Raw genomic sequence first — 23,079 nt, forward strand, 5'->3', positions numbered from 1 at the left:
TGCACTGGAAAAGCAGCAGTGGGCCTACAACACTAACCGCAATGCAATCGAAGAAATTAAGTTACTCTATCAGTGTGAAAGTAAACATAAACGTGTCCAGTTACTATGGGTCAAGGAACGTTCCGCTATCTCACGTGACGTGATGGCGGACCACGTGGCAAAACCTCACTACACCTGCCTTCCACATACAGGTTCTGTCGCTGGGTGCATCAAGAATGGTCACACACATCGGAGATCTCACAACAGTCGAAAGGGAAACATTATGCCGCAATACAACCGAGTATTCCGCGAAAAATTTGGTTCTGCCAAATCGAGCTATCTAGTCGTGAGACCACTGTCATAAAGTGCTTCCGGCTTGGTCACGGATGTTACCCTTCACATCTTTCTAGGATGAAAGTTCAGCCATTTCCATACTGCGAAGTCCACACAACTGAGATTGCAGATCTTTATCATGTGATACTAGGGTGTTCACGCTATGAGAGACAACGCGGCAAGTTTCTTAATACCTTGATCAGAGCAGGAATTCCTCAATCTACATGTGTGAAGCCGGCCGCTCTGGCCGTGCGGTTCTAGGCGCTTCAGTCCGGAACAGCGCTGCTGTTACAGTCGCAGGTTCGAATCCCGCCTCGGGCATGGATGTGTGTGATGTGATGTCGTTAGGTTAGTTAGGTTTAAGTAGTTCTAAGTCTAGGGGACTGATGACCTCAGATGTTAAGTCACATAGTGCTTAGAGCCATATGAACCATTTTGAACATGTGTGACCTACCAGTTTGGACAGCTGACCATAACGGATTACGCCAGTAAATAGTTTTTGATGTTGCTGAGCAACAGTCATCAGTCATAAAATAATTTTTAAATGAAGTCACCGCCATTTGACTGCACTATTGTTTTTTTAATGATGACCCAGGTATCGGCCTTTCATGCCATTTTCAAGTGATAATATCATTACCATATATTGCAATATATGGTAATGCCAATTTCAAGTGATTAAGTTTATGTCATTAACATATATTGCAATATATGTTAATGATATAAACTCAGTCACTTGAAAACCGCATAACAGACGGTAAAGAAAATTAATTAAACTACTATACAGCCAAATGACGGTGTGTTCACTAAAAACAAAAAAAGACTACGTCAGTGTTGCCTAGTTTCTGCAAGAAGCGGATATCCAGTTATGAGTCAGATTAAAAGTTTCGATCGGAGGAAGTTGTGATATACGGACTGTGTTGAGTGTGTGAGTGACTGTACAAAGTGTGCCATGGGAGCGAGCGAGGTGGCGCAGTGGTTAGCACACTGGACTCGCATTCGGGAGGACGACGGTTCAATCCCGCGTCCGGCCATCCTGATTTAGGTTTTCCGTGATTTCCCTAAATCGCTCCAGGCAAATGCCGGGATGGTTCCTGTGAAAGGGCACGGCCGACTTCCTTCCCCGTCCTTCCTTAATCCGATGAGACTGATGACCTCGTTGTCTGGTCTCCTTCCCCAAAACACCCAACCAACCAACTGTGCCATGGACTTTACCTGTAATTAATATAATTCCTAAGATGCATGCTGCATATGTTGTATTACATACCAAATCTGTAGTTACTCACTTCTCCGACTAAATGGTTATATTTTTAAAAAATCATTGCTGTCCGTGTTCCGATCACGGGGACCGCACCCTGGTCGTCGCTCTATCACTGCAAGTCGCTGCTCAAGAATGCGAGTTATGCTCGCTAATTACAGCAGCCCAATAAAATATAAAATTCGAAAAAACAGAAACATCACACACTGATGAAAAGTACTCAAAAATCGGTTGAACAAGTTTGACGTCAGGGGCTGTTGTAAGAACTACAACAGGTAGATTTCATGGTAGACGATGTATGTACAGATGGAGCTTTGTTGTGTCACTGGTGTTTATGACTGCCCTTGTAATATCTCTGGATTTTTTTTTGTTCGTCATCAGTCTACTGACTGGTTTGATGCGGCCCGCCACGAATTCCTCTCCTGTGCTAACCTCTTCATCTCAGAGTAGCACTTGCAACCTACGTCTTCTATTATTTGCTTGACGTATTCCAATCTCTGTCTTCCTCTACAGTTTTTGCCCTCTACTACTCCCTCTAGTACCATGGAAGTCATTCCCTCATGTTTTAGCAGATGTCCTATCATCCTGTCCCTTCTCCTTATCAGTGTTTTCCACATATTCCTTTCCTCTCCGATTCTGCGTAGAACCTCCTCATTCCTTACCTTATCAGTCCAACTAATTTTCAACATTCGTCTATAGCACCACATCTCAAATGCTTCGATTCTCTTCTGTTCCGGTTTTCCCACAGTCCATGTTTTACTACCATACAATGCTGTACTCCAGACGTACATCCTCAGAAATTTCTTCCTCAAATTAAGGTCGGTATTTGATATTAGTAGACTTCTCTTGGCCAGAAATGCCTTTTTTGCCATAGCGAGCCTGCTTTTGATGTCCTCCTTGCTCCGTCCGTCATTGGTTATTTTACTGCCTAGGTAGCAGAATTCCTTAACTTCATTGACTTCGTGACCATCAATCCTGATGTTAAGTTTCTCGCTGTTCTCATTTCTACTACTTCTCATTACCTTCGTATTTCTCCGATTTACTCTCAAACCATACTGTGTACTCATTAGACTGTTCATTCCGTTCAGCAGATCATTTAATTCTTCTTCACTTTCACTTAGGATAGCAATGTCATCAGCGAATCGTATCATTGATATCCTTTCACCTTGTATTTTAATTCCACTCCTGAACCTTTCTTTTATTTCCATCATTGCTTCCTCGATGTACAGATTGAAGAGTAGGGGCGAAAGGCTACAACCTTGTCTTACACCCTTCTTAATACGAGCACTTCGTTCTTGATCGTCCACTCTTATTATTCCCTCTTGGTTGTTGTACATATTGTATATGACCCGTCTCTCCCTATAGCTTACCCCCACTTTTTTCAGAATCTCGAACAGCTTGCACCATTTTATATTGTCGAACGCTTTTTCCAGGTCGACAAATCCTATGAAAGTGTCTTGATTTTTCTTTAGCCTTGCTTCCATTATTAGCCGTAACGTCAGAATTGCCTCTCTCGTCCCTTTACTTTTCCTAAAGCCAAACTGATCGTCACCTAGCGCATTCTCAATTTTCTTTTCAATTCTTCTGTATATTATTCTTATAACCAGCTTCGATGCATGAGCTGTTAAGCTGATTGTGCGATAATTCTCGCACTTGTCAGCTCTTGCCGTCTTCGGAATTGTGTGGATGATGCTTTTCCGAAAGTCAGATGGTATATCGCCAGACTCATATATTCTACACACCAACGTGAATAGTCGTTTTGTTGCCACTTCCCCCAATGATTTTAGAAATTCTGATGGAAAGTTATCTATCCCTTCTGCCTTATTTGACCGTAAGTCCTCCAAAGCTCTTTTAAATTCCGATTCTAATACTGGATCCCCTATCTCTTCTAAATCGACTCCTGTTTCTTCTTCTATCACATAAGACAAATCTTCACCCTCATAGAGACATTCAATGGATTATTTCCACCTATCTGCTCTCTCCTCTGCATTTAACAGTGGAATTCCCGTTGCACTCTTAATGTTACCACCGTTGCTTTTAATGTCACCAAAAGGTGTTTTTACTTTCCTGTATGAAGAGTCTGTCCTTCCGACAATCATATCTTTTTCGATGTCTTCACATTTTTCCTGCAGCCATTTCGTCTTAGCTTCCCTGAAGTTCCTATGTATTTCTTTCCTCAGCGACTTGTATTTCTGTATTCCTGATTTTCCCGGAACATGTTTGTACTTCCTCCTTTCATCAATCAACTGAAGTAATTCTTCTGTTACCCATGGTTTCTTCGCAGCTACCTTCTTTGTACTTATGTTTTCCTTCCCAACTTCCGTGATGGCCCTTTTTAGACATGTCCATTCCTCTTCAACTGTACTGCCTACTGCGCTATTCCTTATTGCTGTATCTATAGCGTTAGAGAACTTCAAACGTATCTCGTCATTCCTTAGTACTTCCGTATCCCACTTCTTTGCGTATTGATTCTTCCTGACTAATGCCTTGAACTTCAGCCTGCTCTTCATCACTACTATATTGTGATTTGAGTCTCTATCTGCTCCTGGGTACGCCTTACAATCCAGTATCTGATTTCGGAATCTCTGTCTGACCATGATGTAATCTAATTGAAATCTTCCCGTATCTCCCGGCCTTTTCGAAATATACCTTCTCCTCTTGTGATTCTTGAAGAGGGTATTCGCTATTACTAGCTGAAACTTGTTACAGAACTCAATTAGTCTTTCTCCTCTTTCATTCCTTGTCCCAAGCCCATATTCTCCTGTGACCTTTTCTTCTACTCCTTCCCCTACAACTGCATTCCAGTCGCCCATGACTATTAGATTTTCGTCCCCCTTTACATATTGCATTACCCTTTAAATATCCTCATACACTTTCTCTATCTGTTCATCTTCTGTTTGCGACGTCGGCATGTATACCCGAGCTATCGTTGTCGGTGTTGGTCTGCTGTCGATTCTGATTAGAACAACCCGGTCACTGAACTGTTCACAGTAACACACCCTCTGCCCTACCTTCCTATTCATAACGAATCCTACACCTGTTATACCATTTTCTGCTGCTGTTGATATTACCCGATACTCATCTGACCAGAAATCCTTGTCTTCCTTCCACTTCACTTCACTGACCCCAATTATATCTAGATTGAGCCTTTGCATTTCCCTTTTCAGATTTTCTAGTTTCCCTACCACGTTCAAGCTTCTGACATTCCACGCCCCGACTCGTAGAACGTTATCCTTTCGTTGATTATTCAATCGTTTTCTCATGGTAACAGCCAACATAATCACATACAAGAAGCTTTTCTTAGAGCAGCTGAGAAGACAGCAGTGGGAAGATGACGTAACATGCTGTGAGGTACCGCTGACAGGTGGCTTGCTCGGTGTGGGTATCGTGAGAGGGACCGCCTAATTTGTGGCCCCCCTCCGATATTAGCTGATGCGTTCGAAAGTTGGGCGCCAAACTGATAAACTTCGGTTACTAATCATAGAAAAACTGAACCTTGTATTTACTTTCATTTCATGTAAAAGTACCTCTCAGTAGCAGACTGTCATGCCGTTATTTCAAATCTGTGAACACTGCTACAGGAAAAGGCAGATCAAGCTCTTCGGAGATCTTCGGATCGCACCTAACTTGCATGACGGGGGAAGTGGTTCGGCTGTAAGATCAGAACTGGTTCGGCAGTTTCAGAATACGGACATGTTGTATGCCTTAGTCGGTATCGGTTAAGGACGTAATTAGCAATCTCTGGTTATTTGGATGTGTAACGTAGAACAACATGTTAGTAATTACGCAAATATGCAGTTCATCGTCTTGTTTTTATGAAAATGTAAAGACGAGAAGTTATTTGTGATTCTTAAAGTGGAATGTAATTGGGCAGTTTCTCGTATTCTGCTAATAAAAAGCGAGTTGCATCCCGTATAAACAGATTAATTGAAAATTTATTTATTTATACAATAGCGGTTCCTCGCTAAGAGTTTATTACAGCCTCAAGATAACAGATTCGCGACCTACGTGTTGTTTTCGGTGCAGGGGACAACAATTGTAGAAGACTGCAGGTTGGTGAACATTAATTAGAATTTCACTCAGAGCGTGGACGTAATTGTCACCTCGCGTGTACTGCAGTCTTAGTACAGAGGAGATCTGTAATAACACAGATGAGGTACGACTTGTTGGTGTGGTCTTCAGTCCAGAGACTGGTTTGATGCAGCTCTTCATGCTACTTAATCCTCTGCAAACTTCTTCATCTCCGAGTAACTATTGCAGCCAACATCCTTATTAATCTGCCTAGTGTATTCATCTCTTGCTCTCGCTCTATGATTTTTACCCTCTACGCCGCCTCCCAATACTAAATTGGTGATCCCTTGATGCCTCAAAACGTGTCCTGCCAACCGATCCCTTCTTCTAGTCAAGTTGTGCCACAAACTTCTCTTCTCCCCATCCTATTCAATACTTCCTCATTAGTTATGTGATCTACCCATCTAATCTTCAGCATCCTTCTGTAGCACCTCATTTCTTCTTGTCTAAACTATTTATCGTCCATGTTTCACTTCCATACGTGGCTACACTCCATGCAAATACTTTCAGAAACGACTTCCTGACACTTAAATCTGTACTTTATGTTAACAAATTTCTCTTCTTCAGAAACGCTTTTCTCGCCATTGCCAGCCTACACTTTATCCTCTCTACTTCGACCATCATCAGTTACTTTCCTGCGTGCGGATTGGCTGCGCGGTTAGAGGCGCCACGACACGAACTGCGCGGCCCCTCCCACCGGAGGTTCGAGTCCTCCCTCGGGCATGGGTGTGTGTGTTGTACTTAGCGTAAGTAAGTTTCAGTTGTTTAAAACAGTATGCAGGTGTAGGTACCGATGATCTCCGCAGTTTGGTCCCTTAGGAATTTACACAAACTTATTTTGCTCCCCAAATAGCAAAACTCATCTACTGCTTTAAGTGTCTCATTTGCTAATCTAATTCCGCCGGCCGAAGTGGCCGTGCGGTTAAAGGCGCTGCAGTCTGGAACCGCAAGACCGCTACGGTCGCAGGTTCGAATCCTGCCTCGGGCATGGATGGTTGTGATGTCCTTAGGTTTAACTAGTTCTAAGTTCTAGGGGACTAATGACCTCAGCAGTTGAGTCCCATAGTGCTCAGAGCCATTTGAACCATTTTTTTAATCTAATTCCGCCCTGAATTAATCAGACTACATTCCAGTATCCTCGTTTTACTTTTGTTGATGTTCATCTTATATCCTCCTTTCAAGACACTGTCCACTCCGTTCAAATGCTCTTCCAGGTCCTTTGCTGTCTCTGACGGAATTACAATGTCGTAGGCAAACCTCAAAGTTTTTAATTCCTCGCCATGCATTTTAGTTGCTGTTCCAAATTTTTCTTTCGTTTCCTTTACTGCTTGCTCAGTATACAGATTGAATAACATCGGGGATAGGCTACAACCCTGTCTCACTCCCTTCCCAACCAATGCTTCTCTTTTGTGCACCTCGATTCTTATAACTGCCATCTGATTTCTGTACAAATTGTGAATAGCGTTTAGCTCCCTGTATTTTACCGCTGCCACCTTCAGAATTTGAAAGAGAGTATTCCAGTCAACATTGTCAAAACCTTTCTGTAAGTCTACAAATGTTAGAAACGTAGGTTTGCCTTTTCTTAATTTACTTTCTAAGATGAGTCGTAGGGACAGTATTGCCTCGCGTGTTCCACCAGTTCTACGGAATTCAAACTGATCTTCCCCGAGGTCGGCATCTACCAGTTTTCCCATTCGTGTGTAAGGAATTCGTGTTAGTACCTTATTAAAGCGATAGTTGGATCAATTTCACACCTGTCAACACCTGATTTCTTTGGGACTGGAATTGTGATATTGTTCTTGAAGTATGAGGGTACTTCGCCTATCTCACAGATCTTGCTTACCAGATGGTATGAAGGAGGCAAATTTTCGAGGGAAGAGGTTTATCACACGCACGTAGATATCGCCCTCTCTCTCTCTGTTTCACCTTGCGGTACAGAGTAACTGAGCGCAGCGGCTGAGAAACATGTTCTGCCTCGTTGCAGCGGTGAGCCTGGCGGTGTCCGGGGTGTGCGGCGTGTGCACCATCTGGGCGCAGACGGAGCTGCAGATCCTGATGCTGCCGCTGGCCTTCATGGTGCTGTCCGGGATGTGCGTCTCCGTCGTCAACACCGTCGTCGTGGACTCCTTCCCAACATACCTCAGGTCAGCAGCGTCCGTTCCTTTGTTTTCTCTACAATCCTATGACTGTTTCGATGTTCCCCGCTACGAATTCCTCTGCTGTGCCTTCTACGTCTGGCAGCAGCACTTACACCTAACGTCCTGAACTACACTGAAGAGCCAAAGAAACTGGTACACCTGCCTAATATCGTTTAGCATATAGAAGTGCCGCAACACGACTAGTGTCAAGTAGTTCTGGAGTGCATTGACACCATTGATCCTCCAGGGCTGTCCATAAATCCGCAGGGGTACGAGAGGCTGCAGATCTCTTTTGAACAGCAAGTTGGAATGCATTCCAGGTATGTTCAACAGTGTTCGTGTCTGGAGAGTGTGGTGGCCACCGGAAGTGTTTAAACTCGCAACATTGTTTCTGCAGCAACTCTCTAGCAATTTTGAACGTGTGGGGTGTCGCATTGTCCTGCTGGAATTTCCAAACTCCGTCCGACTGCACAATGGATATGAATGGATGCAGGGGATCAGACAGGATGCTTACATACGTGTCACCTGTCAGAGTCATATCTAGATGTATCACGCCCCACAGCAGTACAGAGCCTTCACCAGCTTGACCCTTCACCCTGCTGACATGCACGGTCCATGGATTCATGAGGTTGTCTCCATACCCCTACAAGTCGATTCGCTCGATACAATTTGAGACTCTTCCGACCAGGCAACATGTTTCCAGTCATCAACAGTCCAATGTCGGTGTTGACGGGCTCAGGCGAGGCGTAAAGCTTTGTGTCGAGCAGTCATCAAGAGTAGACGAGTGGTCCTTCGGCTCCGAAAGCCCATATGGATGATGTTCCGTTGAATGGTTCAGACGCTGAAACTTGTTGATGGGCCAGCATTGAAATCTGCAAGAATTTGCGGAAGGGTTCCACTTGTGTCACGTTGAACGATTGTCTTCAGTCGTCGTTGGTCCCGTTCTTGCAGGATCTTTTTCCGTTCCCAGCGATGTCGGAGATTTGATGTTTTACCGGATTCCTGATATTCACGATACATTCGTGGAATGGTCGTACGGGAAAATCCGCACTTCAACACTACCTCGGAAATGCTGTATCTCATCGCTCGTAGGCTGACTGTAGCACCACGTTCAAACTCACTTAAATCTTGATAACCTGCCATTGTTGCACCAGTAACTGATCTAACAAGTACGCCAGACACTTGTTTTATGTAGGCCTTGCCGACCGCAGCGTCGTATTCTGCCTGTTTCCATATCTCTGTATTTGAATACTCATACCTATACCAGTTTTTTTGGCGCTTCAGTGTATTTTCTTGATATATTCCAACCTCTGTCTTCCCCTAGACCAGTAGTTTTCATCCTGGGGGTAATTACCGTCTGAGGGGCGAAATGAAATTTTCTGAGAGGTAAAAACCAAACCATTCGTTTCTCTTTCATAAGAGAATACATTGCCCGTCATAGATTCTATTGTGCTTTATTAAACTCATGCTAAGGGCTAATTTCTGCAGTGAGGCATTACCAAGAAGATTCGCCACGTGATGTATTACATGCCGTGCTCAATACACAATGCATGACATGTAGCAAATGTGCTTGATAATGGCTCGCGGCTAAAATTAGCTAATAGCACGATTTTTTAAAAGCACAATACCACCAACAATTGAGAATGTATTCTTTTATTAAACACTTGCAGACTGTGGGTCCCCACGGAACCAAAAATTCCGTTTCAGTCACTAAACTAAATTAATTTCAAAAGATTGCTATTATTATCACAATTTTGTAAGACTCTAATATTGGTTACATAAGTTATCAATAATTACTTTTTCTCAATTAATAGCATTAATGCGGTGGAGGCTACAGTTTCCTCACTTAGTCCACCCACTACACACACAGCGTCCTGTACATGGCTGAAGATAAAAGTATTCGTAACAAATGCTAAACATCTGCAGAACATGTCTTCTCCTAACTGTAAATAGTTATTGCAGTAATGCAGAAATAGCTTCATTACTAGCTTCCAGACAGGTAAATGAATTAATTGACAGCACGTCAGAGCAGTAACCACATAAAGGCTATTACAGTAACGTACACAGATTATTATTATTGAAGTGATCGCCAACTAACTAAACAATAGAATGAAAGATTTTTCTTGGAACACTTTTATTTTTAAAATTATGAAAGATAAGCCATATTTAGTTTGTGTGTGTGTGTGTGTGTGTGTGTGTGTGTGTGTGTGTGTGTGTGTGTGTGCGTCGGCGAAGGGATGGGAGCGGGGGTGTTAGAATGAATGACGAAAGAATTCGTGGTGCATCGAAAGACCGCATGTACTACCCACAACTCCTCCTCAGAAAAGAAAGTCAGCTATCTACGTTGAGGGTAGCCACTTGCTACAAGATACACATCCCCTGCATTACTGCTCTCCACTGCGGCACTTGCTTGACCTGCTAACTGCAGCCCAATTTAAAATCGAACAAGTTCAGATGTGTGCACTGTACTTACTGTTCATAAATCACTTGATTCCTGCATTCCTTACTTCTCAAGTGGCAGAAACTGGACGCCTTCAGGCTGTTATTGCTTCGTTCCTATCCACTCTAAAAATAAGGATAATACTCTGTACAGAACTATAGTAGCCTTTATGTAGTCACTCCTGTGTCGCACTCTCAATTAAATCACTTATCTGTCTCGAAGCAAGTTATGAAGCAGTTTCTGGACTACTACAGTTACTATCTACAACTTGGTGAGGACATTTTCTTGAGGTATTTAGCATTTGTTACGTGTATGTCTTACTTTTATCATTAGCCATGAACGGGACGAAGCACAACATATCTGTGTAGTGCGTGGACTATGTGAGGAACCTGGAACCTCCACCGCATTAATGCTACTAATGGAGAAAAAGTAATTACTGATAACTTATATAATCAATATTAGAGTCTTACAAAATTGTGATAATAGTATTGATCTTTTGAAAATAATTCAGTGTCACGACGGAAACACAATCGATCGTTTAGTTTTTGCCGCTCAGAAAATTACAGCTTAGACCTTGGGAGTAATCACCCCCAGGTTGGGACGCACTGGTGTAGAACACGTTGTGACGCGACCGCGACGTACCGTTGAGCGATATTTGATTATTTTTCAGCTCATTTCGTGACTACTTCTCAGGAGAAAACAATGCTTGCTAACTCAGGTAGAAGGCTTCAAACTACCTTGTTAAGAAACGCGCAGGCCGCGGTGTTTAAAACCCCGTGGTCCGGCTCCACGGCAGGAGGTCAGTCGCAGAGGCGGTAGGTCCCCAGGCCACTCTACGGTTCACACACCTGTTCCGCGTTGAGACGCCTTTTGTAAGCCAAGAATAGGATATCAGTGCGGAGTTCCCCCCAATTCACAAACTCAAACGTACCAGATGATGTTCAGATGTGTGTGAAATCTTATGGGACTTAACTGCTAAAATGATCAGTCCCTAAGCTTACACACTACTTAACCGAAATTATCCTATGGACTGCAGCACCTTAGACCCTTCGGCTATTCCCGCGCGGCTGAAACGTATAGCAAAACAGAACAGGTCACATTTCGTGTAAAAAAATGGTTTAAATGGTTCTGAGCACTATGGGACTTAACTGCTGTGGTCATCAGTCCCCTAGAACTCAGAACTACTTAAACCTAACTAACCTAAGGACATCACACACATCCATGCCCGAGGCAGGATTCGAACCTGCGACCGTACATTTCGTGTAACTTTGCAAGAAAAGTCAAACACTCTGCAATGTAAACTATTTTCGTCTTAAAACCGGTAATGAGTTAAAAGGACAAAGAATATACTGTAGTGCACAGTCATTGTAACGAAGTAGGTAGACTAAACTCTGTGACACATTCCAATTTTCCATTCAACAAAATATTGTGTTATCAGAATTTCCTCGGGTATGATTTACTTCTGTTGTTCTTGTCGCAGAAAGAAGAGGTACGTTCAAGAACTCTGTGTTTTATAATCTTTAACTAATAACAATTCATTTTTTTTGTAAAAACGTGTCTGCAAATCATTTGTAGAATGGCCACATTAAATTGCAAATGGTCCTCACGGGTGTGCCGCAGGATGACGTTGTGCGACTTGTAAGTTTCGTGGCAGCATCTGTCTGACATTTTCAGGCGGTTGAACCTTACGGGTGGCTAGGTACGACTGACGGTATCCGCACATTATAGTACTCGCGCGCGAAGAATGCGCAGACGCGGAAATCACGCAATTATTTGCAAATGGATGGCGCCATACTAAAATTAATTTGTATGTTTCTCTATGTATCAGAGGAATAGGTATCAGGATTGTGCGTCATTGTTTGAGAGCAGGACGAACGAATTGTAAAAGCTCTGTGTTGACTACATATTGTTTATCCACAAAGTCGAACCTGCAGTTCCTTTCTTGGAGACGGAAGTAGTACTTGGAAACACATGTATTACGTGGAAACTAACGCACTATTACCACGGTCATAAAAGTTTCCCAACACTGAAGATGTGGAATAGCCGCCATCGTTTGGTACATTCTGCAATGGCACTGTGTCGGCAAGGAGAAAAAAAAAACATTGATGTCTGTATGTTATTCTCATTACTGCATCGTGCCATCCCACTTCTGCCGTACTTTTTCCAAGGTAACCCATTCTTCAACGTATTGCATACGCTTTGGATCATATCGATATTTTTTTTTCCAAATTTTATTCTGCCGGTAAGGGAAAGTTGTGTTACAATAGATGGGCGTGGCGTTTTTGAGAAAGCGCTGGGTTTCGCATTAGCTTCCCGAATATGAAACTCCGTGGCAGATGAAAACTGTGTGCCTGACCGAGACTCGAACTCGGGACCTTTGCCTTTGTCGAGCAAGTCCTCTACCATCTGAGCTACCGAAGCACGACTCACGCCCGGTCCTCACACCTTTTACTTCTGCCAGTATCTCGTCTCCTACCTTCCAAACTTTACAGAAGCTCTGCTGCGAACCTTGCAGAACTAGCACTCCTGAAAGAAAGGATACTGCGGAGACATGGCTTAGCCACAGCCTGGGGGATGTTTCCAGAATGAGATTTTCACTCTGCAGCGGAGCGTGCGCTGACATGAAACTTCCTGGCAGATGAAAACTGTGTGCCGGGCCGAGACTCGAACTCGGTAGAGCACTTGCCCGCGAAAGGCAAAGGTCCCGAATTCGAGTCTCGGTCGGGCTCACAGTTTTGATCTGCCAGGAAGTTTCATATCAGCGCACACTCCGCTGCAGAGTGAAAATGTCAGCCTGGAAGCTTCCTGAATAGCTCGCGCCGCCCGTCTTGTTAAGGCCGGTTCCCACTAGGGCTGCCGCGCGTCAAAACCGCGCGTCAGCGGCGTGGTTGCCATGGAAACGGCGTCAGCGGCAAGGCGCGGCGGGCTCTGCGTCGCGGTTTGACCATATCGAACCGCTTCCGCTGCCGCGTGCCGCGCTCCAGGTGCGCGCCGCCAATCACAGAACGCGCTGAGCGTGACGTCAGGTACGGCACCCCGGGCCACACGAACTTCTGCCGAAGCGCTGGCGCGGACGCGGCGGCAGCTACGAAATACTTATCATCCGACTCCAAGGAAACTATTCGGTAGAAAAATTTGATTCTTGAGCATGTTACAGCCTGATACCTTCTCTCGATAAAGGACCAAATTTCTTTTCGTTATTCGTCGTGGTTACTTGCTATATCGCATTTACGTAAACCTTTACACGAAATTTTAATGAGTGTGCAGAGGTAAAAACGCATTGCGTGGACTTTGCGTACAGTTCGTTTTAGGTAATACATTATTGCGTATGAAATTTAGTCAATATATCGAAATTGTTTTTAAAGCTGAGAGCAGAACGATAGCTATCACCGTTCTCGAGATATTGGATGATATGTCGACGGACGGGCTGTGCGGTGACCGCGCGCGGGTCGCTCGCTACGCGACCGATACTTTCGTCCTGCTCGTCGTAAACCTTGTGGTTGTATCAACTGCAAATTTCGTAAACGGTTCAAGAAATCGAAACGTGTTTTTCTTGCAAACGATAACTTGTAAAAACTCATGTATTTCGTCGCATGATAAATATCCAAAATCTGTTTAACTACCAAGATATGAAAGAAACTACAGTTTTTTCGGAAGGGATAGATGAATTTTTTTAAACAGCATTTAATAGCATGTGTAATGAGAACTTAAACCGAGACTTATTTGCTGGTATGTCATAAGATGTAATTTGCTAATTATCTACAGCTATTGATTATTTCCTTTGGAAGTAACAAACGTTTTTTTCTTTATCCAGTGTACTTTATTGGTTCAAGACGCGTTTCGCCTTTTACTTTAAGGCATCTTCGGTGGAATCTAGAATGATTCAGTTTTGTTTTGATATGTGATACTTGCAGATCATAAAACAGTTCACATCTGTTTTTACGTGAATAACTGATTACTTACAGTGAATCGAGTTTTTGGCAGACATCTGCGTTTCCCCTCACCTGGTCACATGCTGGAGGTTGAACTAAATCTTAGATTATGGAACATAAGCACATTTTCATGTTCTTTTTTTTTTCTTCAGTGACTAGCTGTAGACATTTTACCGAAAACACTGATTTGAAGTCGTAACTACAGTGTGTTCACCTCATGTCCCTTCCTGTTTGGTTTGTTTATGTACATGTTGCCAACCTAAAGAATTATATGCTGAAAACTAATGTTTGTTTATTTCTGTTCTCCTTATATCTGTATGTGTGTGTGGCTAGCCAGTGATAGTTATAGAAAGTTGAAAGTGAATGCAGTAGTTGTCAGACAGTGGTTGAAAGATTTGGTGTTCAGCTGATTTCAGTTTTGGTTTAAATGTTTTGTGGAGTAGTGCATGGAAGAGTAAATTCACTGCTTACATTAACAGATAAAATAGTAGAATAGCATTTCAACAGATGATTATTATCATAATACTATCACCCCACCCCTTTTGTCCTCAATCTTTGATGCCTCATAATATGTCCTGTCAACTTACCCCTCTTCCTCCTCTATTTAATTCCGTACCTCTTCTTTAGTTACATGATCCTCTTATCTAATCTTCAGCATTCTTATTGATCACCACGTTTTGAAAGTGTCCATTGTCTTCTTGACAGAACTGTTCATCGCCCACGTTTCACTTACATTCAAGGCTGCACTCCACACAAATACCTTTGTAAAATAGTACCCAGTCATTAGAATTTATATTCGATGTGAACAAATTTTCTTTTTCAGAACGCTTTTGTTGCTATTCACAGTCTTCATTTTATATCCTCTCTACTTCTGCCTTCTCAATTACTGCTTCCCTTTCAAGTCACTCAAGTTTTAGGAATGCAATTTGGTTTCTGTACAAGTTGTAGATAATCTTGTGGCCCTGTGTTTTATCGATGACATCTCCAGAGGTTCAAGGAATGTTTTAATTAAGATTGTCAAAACCTTTCTCTTAACATGCAAATGCTATAAACACAGTTTCGCAGTTCTTCAGTGTGTCTACTTAGCTATGTGGTAGGATCAGTATTGCCTTGCATGTTCAGACATCTCACAGGAATCTAACATCGTGCTTATGTTAGTTTGTACAACCCCTCCCCCTCTCCTCTCTACATATTCCTTCCACTTTCTAGCCTTCACTTATTTGCTTAGTTTTGACTTGCCAAATGAGTTCTTGACAGTTGCTTCTCCTTTGAGGAAAGTTTTCTTTGTTCCTTCTCATTTTCATTCTCTTATGTTTTCCAAGTGCAAAATCGCGTTGCAATTTTGGACTTTCTGTCAACGTCATGTTTAGACATTTCTATTTCCTATGGCCTACTTTATTTGCTGCATTTTTATATTTTTCCCTCGTATCAAATTCAATATATCACGTTTTATCTAACGATTTCTACTGTACCTTCTTCCTGTTCACATACTCTGCTGCACTGACCACTTCTTCTCTCAAAGATATCCATTCGTATTCTAGCGGATTCCTCCCTCTGTTTCAGTCAGTCGTTGCATTACAGTAACTTTAAGATTATCGAATAACTGTGGGTCTTGACTTATTCAAGTTCTGTTTCCTTAATTTGCCACCGTTTACTGTTTCTTTAGTTGTAAACCGCAGCTCGTAACCAATAAATTATTGTAGGTTTGCGTCTGCACCAGGAAATGTCTTATAATTTAAAATCTGGTTTCGAAAACTTTGTTCCAAATATGTATTATTCTTTCATGATTCTTAATCAAGGTGCTGGCGATGATTACATTATGCTCTGTGCGGAATTCTATCTGGTGGCTTCCACTTTCATCCCTTCCCCCCAAGCCTTTGTGTTCTTACTGTTTTCCTGTACCTGCTACCGTATCGCATTTTAAATTTTTGTCTCGCTTAACTATCTGAATAATCTCTTTTGTCGTACATTGTTTCAACGTGTTAGGAGATAGTGAACAATCATGAACGGTAGTCATGAAATATGTTTATGTTGAAATGAGAAAACACGAATAATGAAATATGTGAAAGAGTACATTGTACAGAAAATGAAAAATTGGTATGTCATCACCCAACTTCGTCTTTCCTTGATTTAGGTGTAAGATCCGGTCGCTTCGGTGGGTCCCAGCCCGTACCTCAGTGGCTGTCCGTCATTGGCTACCGCTAGCGGCTGCCGCTTCCAGGTGGGAACGCCAATTCCGCGAGCCGCCGCGTCAAAGCGGAAAACGCTTGCCGCTGCCGTTGCCGCACGCCGCGCTGCCGAGCTCTAGTGGGAACCGGCCTTTACGGTCCGCGCGGCTGCCCCCATCGGATGTTCGAGTCCTCCCTCGGGGCGTGAGTCGTGCTTGGGTAGCTCAGATGGTAGAGTACTTGCCCGCGAAAGGCATAGGTCCCGAGTTCGAGTCTCGGTCCGGCACAGTAATTTTCATACCAGCGCACACTCCGCTGCAGAGTGAAAATCTCACTCTGGAGAAGGACGGATGTTGCACAGAGTGGGTGAATGCTACTAGTCGCGAGACTGGTGGCTGCTGTACAGGTGATGTTGTTGATGTCGTTGCAGGGCGATGGCGGTGTGCCTGTCCCTGTGCTGCGGGCGGCTGGGCACGTTTGTGACGTCACTGATGCTGGGCGCCCTCATCGACTCCAGCTGCGTGCTTGCCGTCGCCGTCCTCGGAGGCTTCGTCTTCGGTGAGTCAGCCGCCGGAGCGGCTGTGGTCGCGCGGGCGTACGCAGCTGACGGCTCAGTCAACTTCTGGCTTCGTCCTCGACGGCGAGTGTTCGTCAGAGACGAGGGTACCGTTTGGAGTGCCCCAGGGATGTCTGATAGGACCACTGTTGCCCTCTACAGACATATATACATAACTTGATGGACAGAGTGAGCACCAATCTGCATGGCTCTTTGCTGACGATTCTGTGGCGTACGGGATGTGTCATGAATGACTATAGGAGGCTATGCGCTAATTAAAACAAAATTTATAGTCGCGACATTTCAGTACCTGTGTTATTCAGAAGTGCAGTGCAATGTTACTTCAGACGCACACAGGTGCCCGAAGGAAGAGACCCTGTGGCGAATGCAGTCCTTATGAAATACATGAAATGTACCGGGTGATCAAAAAGTCAGTATAAATTTGAAAACGGAATAAATCATGAAATAATATAGACAGAGAGGTTCAAATTGACACACATGCTTGGAATGACATGGGGTTTTATAACAACCAAAAAAATACAAAAGTTCAAAAAATGTCCGACAGATGGCGCTTCATCTAATCAGAATATTAATAGTTAGCATAACAAAGTAAGACAAAGCAAAGATGATGTTCTTTACAGGAAATGCTCAATATGTCCACCATCATTCCTCAACAATAGCCGTAGTCGAGGAATAATGTTGTGAACAGCACTGTAAAGCATGTTCGGAGTTATGGTGAGGCATTGGTGTCGGATGTTGTCTTTCAGCGTCCCTAGAGATGTGGGTCGATCACGATACACTTGCGACTTCAGGTAACCCCAAAGCCAATAATCGCACGGACTGAGGTATGGGGACCTGGGAGGCCAAGCATGAAGAAAGTGTCAGCTGAGCACGCGATCATCACCAAACGACGCACGCAAGAGATCTTTCACGCGTCTAGCAATATGGGGTGGAGCGCCATCCTGCATAAACATCGTTCGTTCCAGCAGGTGTTTATCAGCCAGGCGGGGGATGATGCGATTCTGTAACACATCGGCGTACCTCTCACCCGTCACGGTAGCAGTTACAAAACGAGAATCACGGATATCCTTGATGAAAAAAGGCCCGATAACGGTAGATGTGGTAAATCCAACCCATACCGTGACTTTCTCGTCGAGCAATGGAGTTTCCACAACAGTTCTAGGATTTTCGGTAGCCCAAATTCTGCAGTTGTGGGCGTTCACAGACCCTCGGAGCGTGAAATGAGCTTCATCGGTCCACAACAACCAATCGTCATCTTCCGCTATCTTTTGAAACGCCCACACCGCAAATGCCCTCCACTTCACTAAATCGCCAGGTAACACAGTTCATGATGCCGACGGATTTTGTATGGATAGTATCGGAGGGTAAGGTTAAGTGCCAACCAAACAGTAGTGTATGGAATGCCGGTGCGACGTGCGGCTGCACGAGCGCTGACTTCCCCGTGCATAGACGAACCCACAACAGTCTCCATTTCTTCCTGAACTGTCTCAGCAGCATTACGCCTTGTGCTCGGTCGGCCACTACGGAGTCAATCGTCTAAACAACCCGTGACCATCCGCGCCGCCATGTGCTGTTGCCATTTTTCGGGGTGCACTCAACCTCGTGATGCCAATTGAGGAGCTACTCAACGGAATAGTAGCGGCTCTGGTCACAGAAAACCAGCATAACGTCTGGGAGAGCAGTGTGCTGACCACACACCCCTCCTATCTGCATCCTCATCTGAGGATGACACGGCGGTCGGATGATCCCGATAAAATTGTTGCCTGATGACGGAGCCGACGGAGTGCTCTCACACTCAATGTGGGATCAGAGGGGTAGACAGGTTCCAACATGGGGGGAGGGGGGTGGAGGAGGGGAAGGAATGGGGAAAGGGGAAAGAGCGAAGAGTGTAGGAGGGATGAGGGATGAAAGGAAAGGGAGCAATGGGTTATGGGGAAAGGGTGATGGGGGAAGGGGGAATAGAGGATGGGGAAGTGGGTGGGGAGTGGGGGGAGAGGACAGGGGAAAGGAGGCAGGGGGTTTGACGAAGCAGGGGCGGTAAGAGGGAATTAGTGGCAGGGGCAGAAGAGGGGAAGCTGGAAAGGGGTGACTGCCACTGACAGCGCCAAATCTGATATAACACGCCAACCCCATACAGACACAGGAGCAAGAAACAAAGAGGATCAAGAGGACTGTACGTTATGTGGCTGTGATTTTATCGGGTTTCAGTGATACTATTCTGTCTCATGCATACTGCAACTGAAGATTGTTTGCATGTACTAAGAAACACTTTAGCGCTGCCATCCACTGTTACCTGAGAAAGTGTCTTCTTCTCTTGTAGATGGTGTGGTCAGTACATGTTTAGCCGCGCGGGATTAGCCGAGCGGTCTAGGGCGCTACAGTCCTGGACTGTGCGATTGGTCCCGGCAGAGGTTCGAGTCCTCCCTCGGGCATGGGTGTGTGTGTTTGTCCCTAGGATACTTTAGGTTAAGTAGTGTGTAAGCTTAGGTACTGATGACCTTAGCATGTTCAAATGGCTCTGAGCACTATGGGACTTAACATCTGAGGTCATCAGTTCCCTAGAACTTAGAACTACTTAAACCTAACTAACCTATCACACACATCCATGCCCGAGGCAGGATTCGAACCTGCGACCGTAGCGGTCGCTCAGTTCCAGACTGAAGCTCCTAGAACCGCTCGGCCACAACGGCCGGCCTTACCACCTGTTCACAGAATCTGTAATCACTTACGCAGTGGTACACTAGAGTAATACATTCGGCATAATTTGTCTTCTACTCAAGCTAGCAGGAGCTGTCGCCTCTCGGTCGGGATTTTAACAAGGTGCCATCTATGTTATACTTTTAAGGGTCAATTTGTTTTTTTATTAGCGAGTGTCAGTTGTTTTTCCTTTTTGATGGCGTTGTATGTTGTTCCAGTACTCTCCTGGACCAAAAAGGCTGACAATTGCTGGACAGTAAGATGGCAGCTGACACTCGATTGGTCCCAGTGTAATGTCAAGGAACTTTTATTATTTCCTATTATCGCATGCTAAGACAAATGTGATTATGGTGATCTAATTTTGATATTTATACACTCTAAGACCAAAAAAAAAACGCACCACGAATAAATTATTTTAATGCGACGGAAATTGGTAGATGTGACGTAATTGTACAGACAGGCAAATGACGACAGTTTCAGAAAAAATTTGATGATTTATTCAGGAGAAAGGACTTTACAAATAGTGTAAGTACACTACTGGCTATTAAAATTGCTACACCACGAAGATGACGTGCTACAGACACGAAATTTCACCGACAGTAAGAAGATGCTGTGATATGCAAAGGATTAGCTTTTCAGAGCATTGACACAAGGTTGGCGACGGTGGCTACACCTACAACGTGCTGACATGAGGAAAGTTTCCAACCGATTTCTCATACACAGTTGACCGGCGTTGCCTGGTGAAACGTTGCTGTGATGCCTCATGTAAGGAGGAGAAATGCGTACCATCACGTTTCCGACTTTGATAAAGGTCGGATTGTAGCCTATCGCGATTGCTGTTTATCGTATCGCGACATTGCTACTCTCGTTGGTCGAGATTCAATGTTAGCAGAACATGTAATCGGTGGGTTCAGGGGGGTAATACGGAACGCCGTTCTGGATCACAACGGCCTCGTATCACTAGCAAACGAGATGACAGGCATCTTATCCGCATGGCTGTAACGGATCGTGCAGCCACGTCTCGATCCCTGGAGGGACCCGTCCACAATGCTCCAAACGTTCTCAATTGGAGAGAGATCCGGTGACATTGTAGACCAAGGCAAGTACAAAGAAAAGCAGTAGAAACTCTCGCCGTGTACGGACGTTATCTTGCTGAAATGTAAGCCCAGGATGACTTGCCATGAAGGGCAACAAAACGAGGCGTAGGATATCGTCGACGTACCGTTGTGATGTAAGGGTGCTGCAACCTAAGGGCTCTCGCTGTGAAATGAAGCGTCACCTCAGACCACCACCACTCCTGGTTGTTGGGCCGTATGGCGGTCGACAGCCAGGTCGCCGTCCCACCGCTGTCTTGGGCGTCTGCAGGTGCGGCTTCGCCGCTCATCGTGGCTGAATTTGAGGCGGCACTCACCGCTGAAAACAAGTCTACTTCGATCAATGAGTTCCCACGCCGAAGTCGTGTCTGGACGCGCCCCCGACAGTGTTGGGAAACCAGCCTCTCTGTCACTCGCCATACGGTCCAATACCGAGGACTAATGGTCTTGGGTGGCATTTCTTTTCATCTACATCTACGTCTACGTGGTTACTCTGCTATTCACAATAAAGTTCCTGGCAGAGGGTTCAATGAACCACCTTCAAGCTGGCTGTCTACCGTTCCACTCTCGAACGGCGCGTGGGAAAAACGAGCACTTAAATTTTTCTGTGCGAGCCCTGGTTTCTCATATGATCATTTCTCCCTATGTAGGTGGGTGCATGCAAAATGTTTTCGCAATCGGAGGAGAAAACTGGTGATTGAAATCCCGTCTCAACGAAAAACGCCCCTATTTTAGTGATTGCCACTCCAATTCACGTATCATGTCTGTGGGGAGCACCGTGCGGCCAGCAAGCTGAACTGATGGGTATTTTGGCGAAAGCGGGTCGTATCGTTTGTATTAGTTTTTATTACGGTTCTTAAGAAAATAATGTGAGTAGCACAGTAAATCCTAGGAATAAAAAAGAGACACAATACGAGTCTTTTACAGATTTCCTGACGACCTTAAGAAATCGGTAGGTGATCGATGAAACAGTTGAGAACATTTGTTATAGACACATCTCATTTGCCGCATGGGCACAAAACATAAATACCATGCGAAGCAAAGATGTATCTGTTCTACCTGATTGATATCGGAACGAAATTTTGTGTTCGCCTTCCAGCCTGTATGCAAATAATTCTGAGGGGACATTCTGTACATTAGTCAATGCATGCTTTTTGTTTATGTCTATCCACAATTCTCAGCTGACGCCATCTAGCTTCCAGCCTACAGCAACACAAGTATTGATTGCAACAGTTCGTTTGCTATTGCAGTTATAATCTGCCATTGCTTGGTGTACATTTTTTGTTCTACATGGGGTATTTGTTGTTATAGTTATATCCGTTTCACTTAGCCACCCACTTCCAGTCATTGACAACCATTGAATGAATATACCGTAGTTATCACATTTATTTTTAGTCTGAATTCCATACATCTATTATTGTGAACACACTACCCAGCCTGGTGGTTCAGAAATATCGAAAATGAATTTTGTTGAAATAACTTTCAACACCTCACAGTAAAACAATTATTTCCCCAATGATCGACCTTAATTTAGCCGTTTTCGGATATTATCAAGTATTCACGTGATGCCTCCCGATACTACCTGTGACGAGATAAACTAAACTACAGTGGTACTTACTAATCGTCTCCCTACTTCTTAGTTTCTGAATATCACTGCCTGCACGTCCTATCTTTGACATATGGGAGTCATACGTATCAAAAGTAATTTTCAAAAACCTATTTTTTGTTGTGGTTGAATATGAAGCACTGAAATCCACCACACTTCTGTGCATGTACTGTCATGCGGCTGTTGATAAAATAAGAACCTCTCTTTATTGTTTACAGTGTGTGGTGTCTTGTCGATGCTGCTGCCATCTGAAGCGAAGATGAAGGAGCTCCGGCACTGACGACGCAGATGTCGATGACTCGAGTCGACATTAAGCCGCTACGGAGTACTGAGTGTGAAACCCATTCTGTGATATTTCGTTGTGACACTTTTCAAAGAAGGATATGTCTGTAATAAAGGAACTGCATTTTCCTTTCCTACTTTTGTACATTGTTTTCAGGGAGAAATAAAACAATAATAATAAAACAAGTAATTACTATTTTGCTTGCAACGGAGTCCACAGCCGTCAGATATTGTAGCCACACTTGCACCTTGTCCTCGGCTAAGTCCAGTGGGGAATGGTGGTCTAAAATATCCACTGCATATTTTTTGCGTAACGATAATCGACTGCACTGGTTGTCCACCCGTGTCCCGCCTCCGCAGACGAGGTGGTGCTCTTCGTGCGGTCGGGCGACGAAATCCAACCGGAACAGAAGAGAGTCGAAGCATTTGAGATGTGGTGCTACAGACGAATGTTGAAAATTAGATGGATTGATAAGCTGAATGAGGAAGTTCTACGCCGAATCAGAG

The 23,079-nt window shown here is 44.2% G+C and overlaps 1 protein-coding gene across 1 annotated transcript in view; it reads left to right on the forward strand.

Annotated features, from left to right (window-relative positions):
• LOC124552481 (synaptic vesicle glycoprotein 2A-like) overlaps window positions 1-22,762 on the forward strand; it is a 150,949-nt gene extending 128,187 nt beyond the window's left edge. The window contains exons 10-12 of the mRNA XM_047126762.1: window positions 7,623-7,782; window positions 16,747-16,874; window positions 22,509-22,762. Of these exons, the coding sequence (XP_046982718.1) occupies window positions 7,623-7,782; window positions 16,747-16,874; window positions 22,509-22,570 (350 nt within the window). The 3' untranslated portion in view covers window positions 22,571-22,762. The remainder of the gene's footprint in view (window positions 1-7,622; window positions 7,783-16,746; window positions 16,875-22,508) is intronic.
• The last annotated feature ends 317 nt before the right edge of the window (window positions 22,763-23,079 follow it).

Source organism: Schistocerca americana, chromosome 10 (genome assembly GCF_021461395.2).
Source record: "Schistocerca americana isolate TAMUIC-IGC-003095 chromosome 10, iqSchAmer2.1, whole genome shotgun sequence".
Taxonomy (NCBI): domain Eukaryota; kingdom Metazoa; phylum Arthropoda; class Insecta; order Orthoptera; family Acrididae; genus Schistocerca; species Schistocerca americana.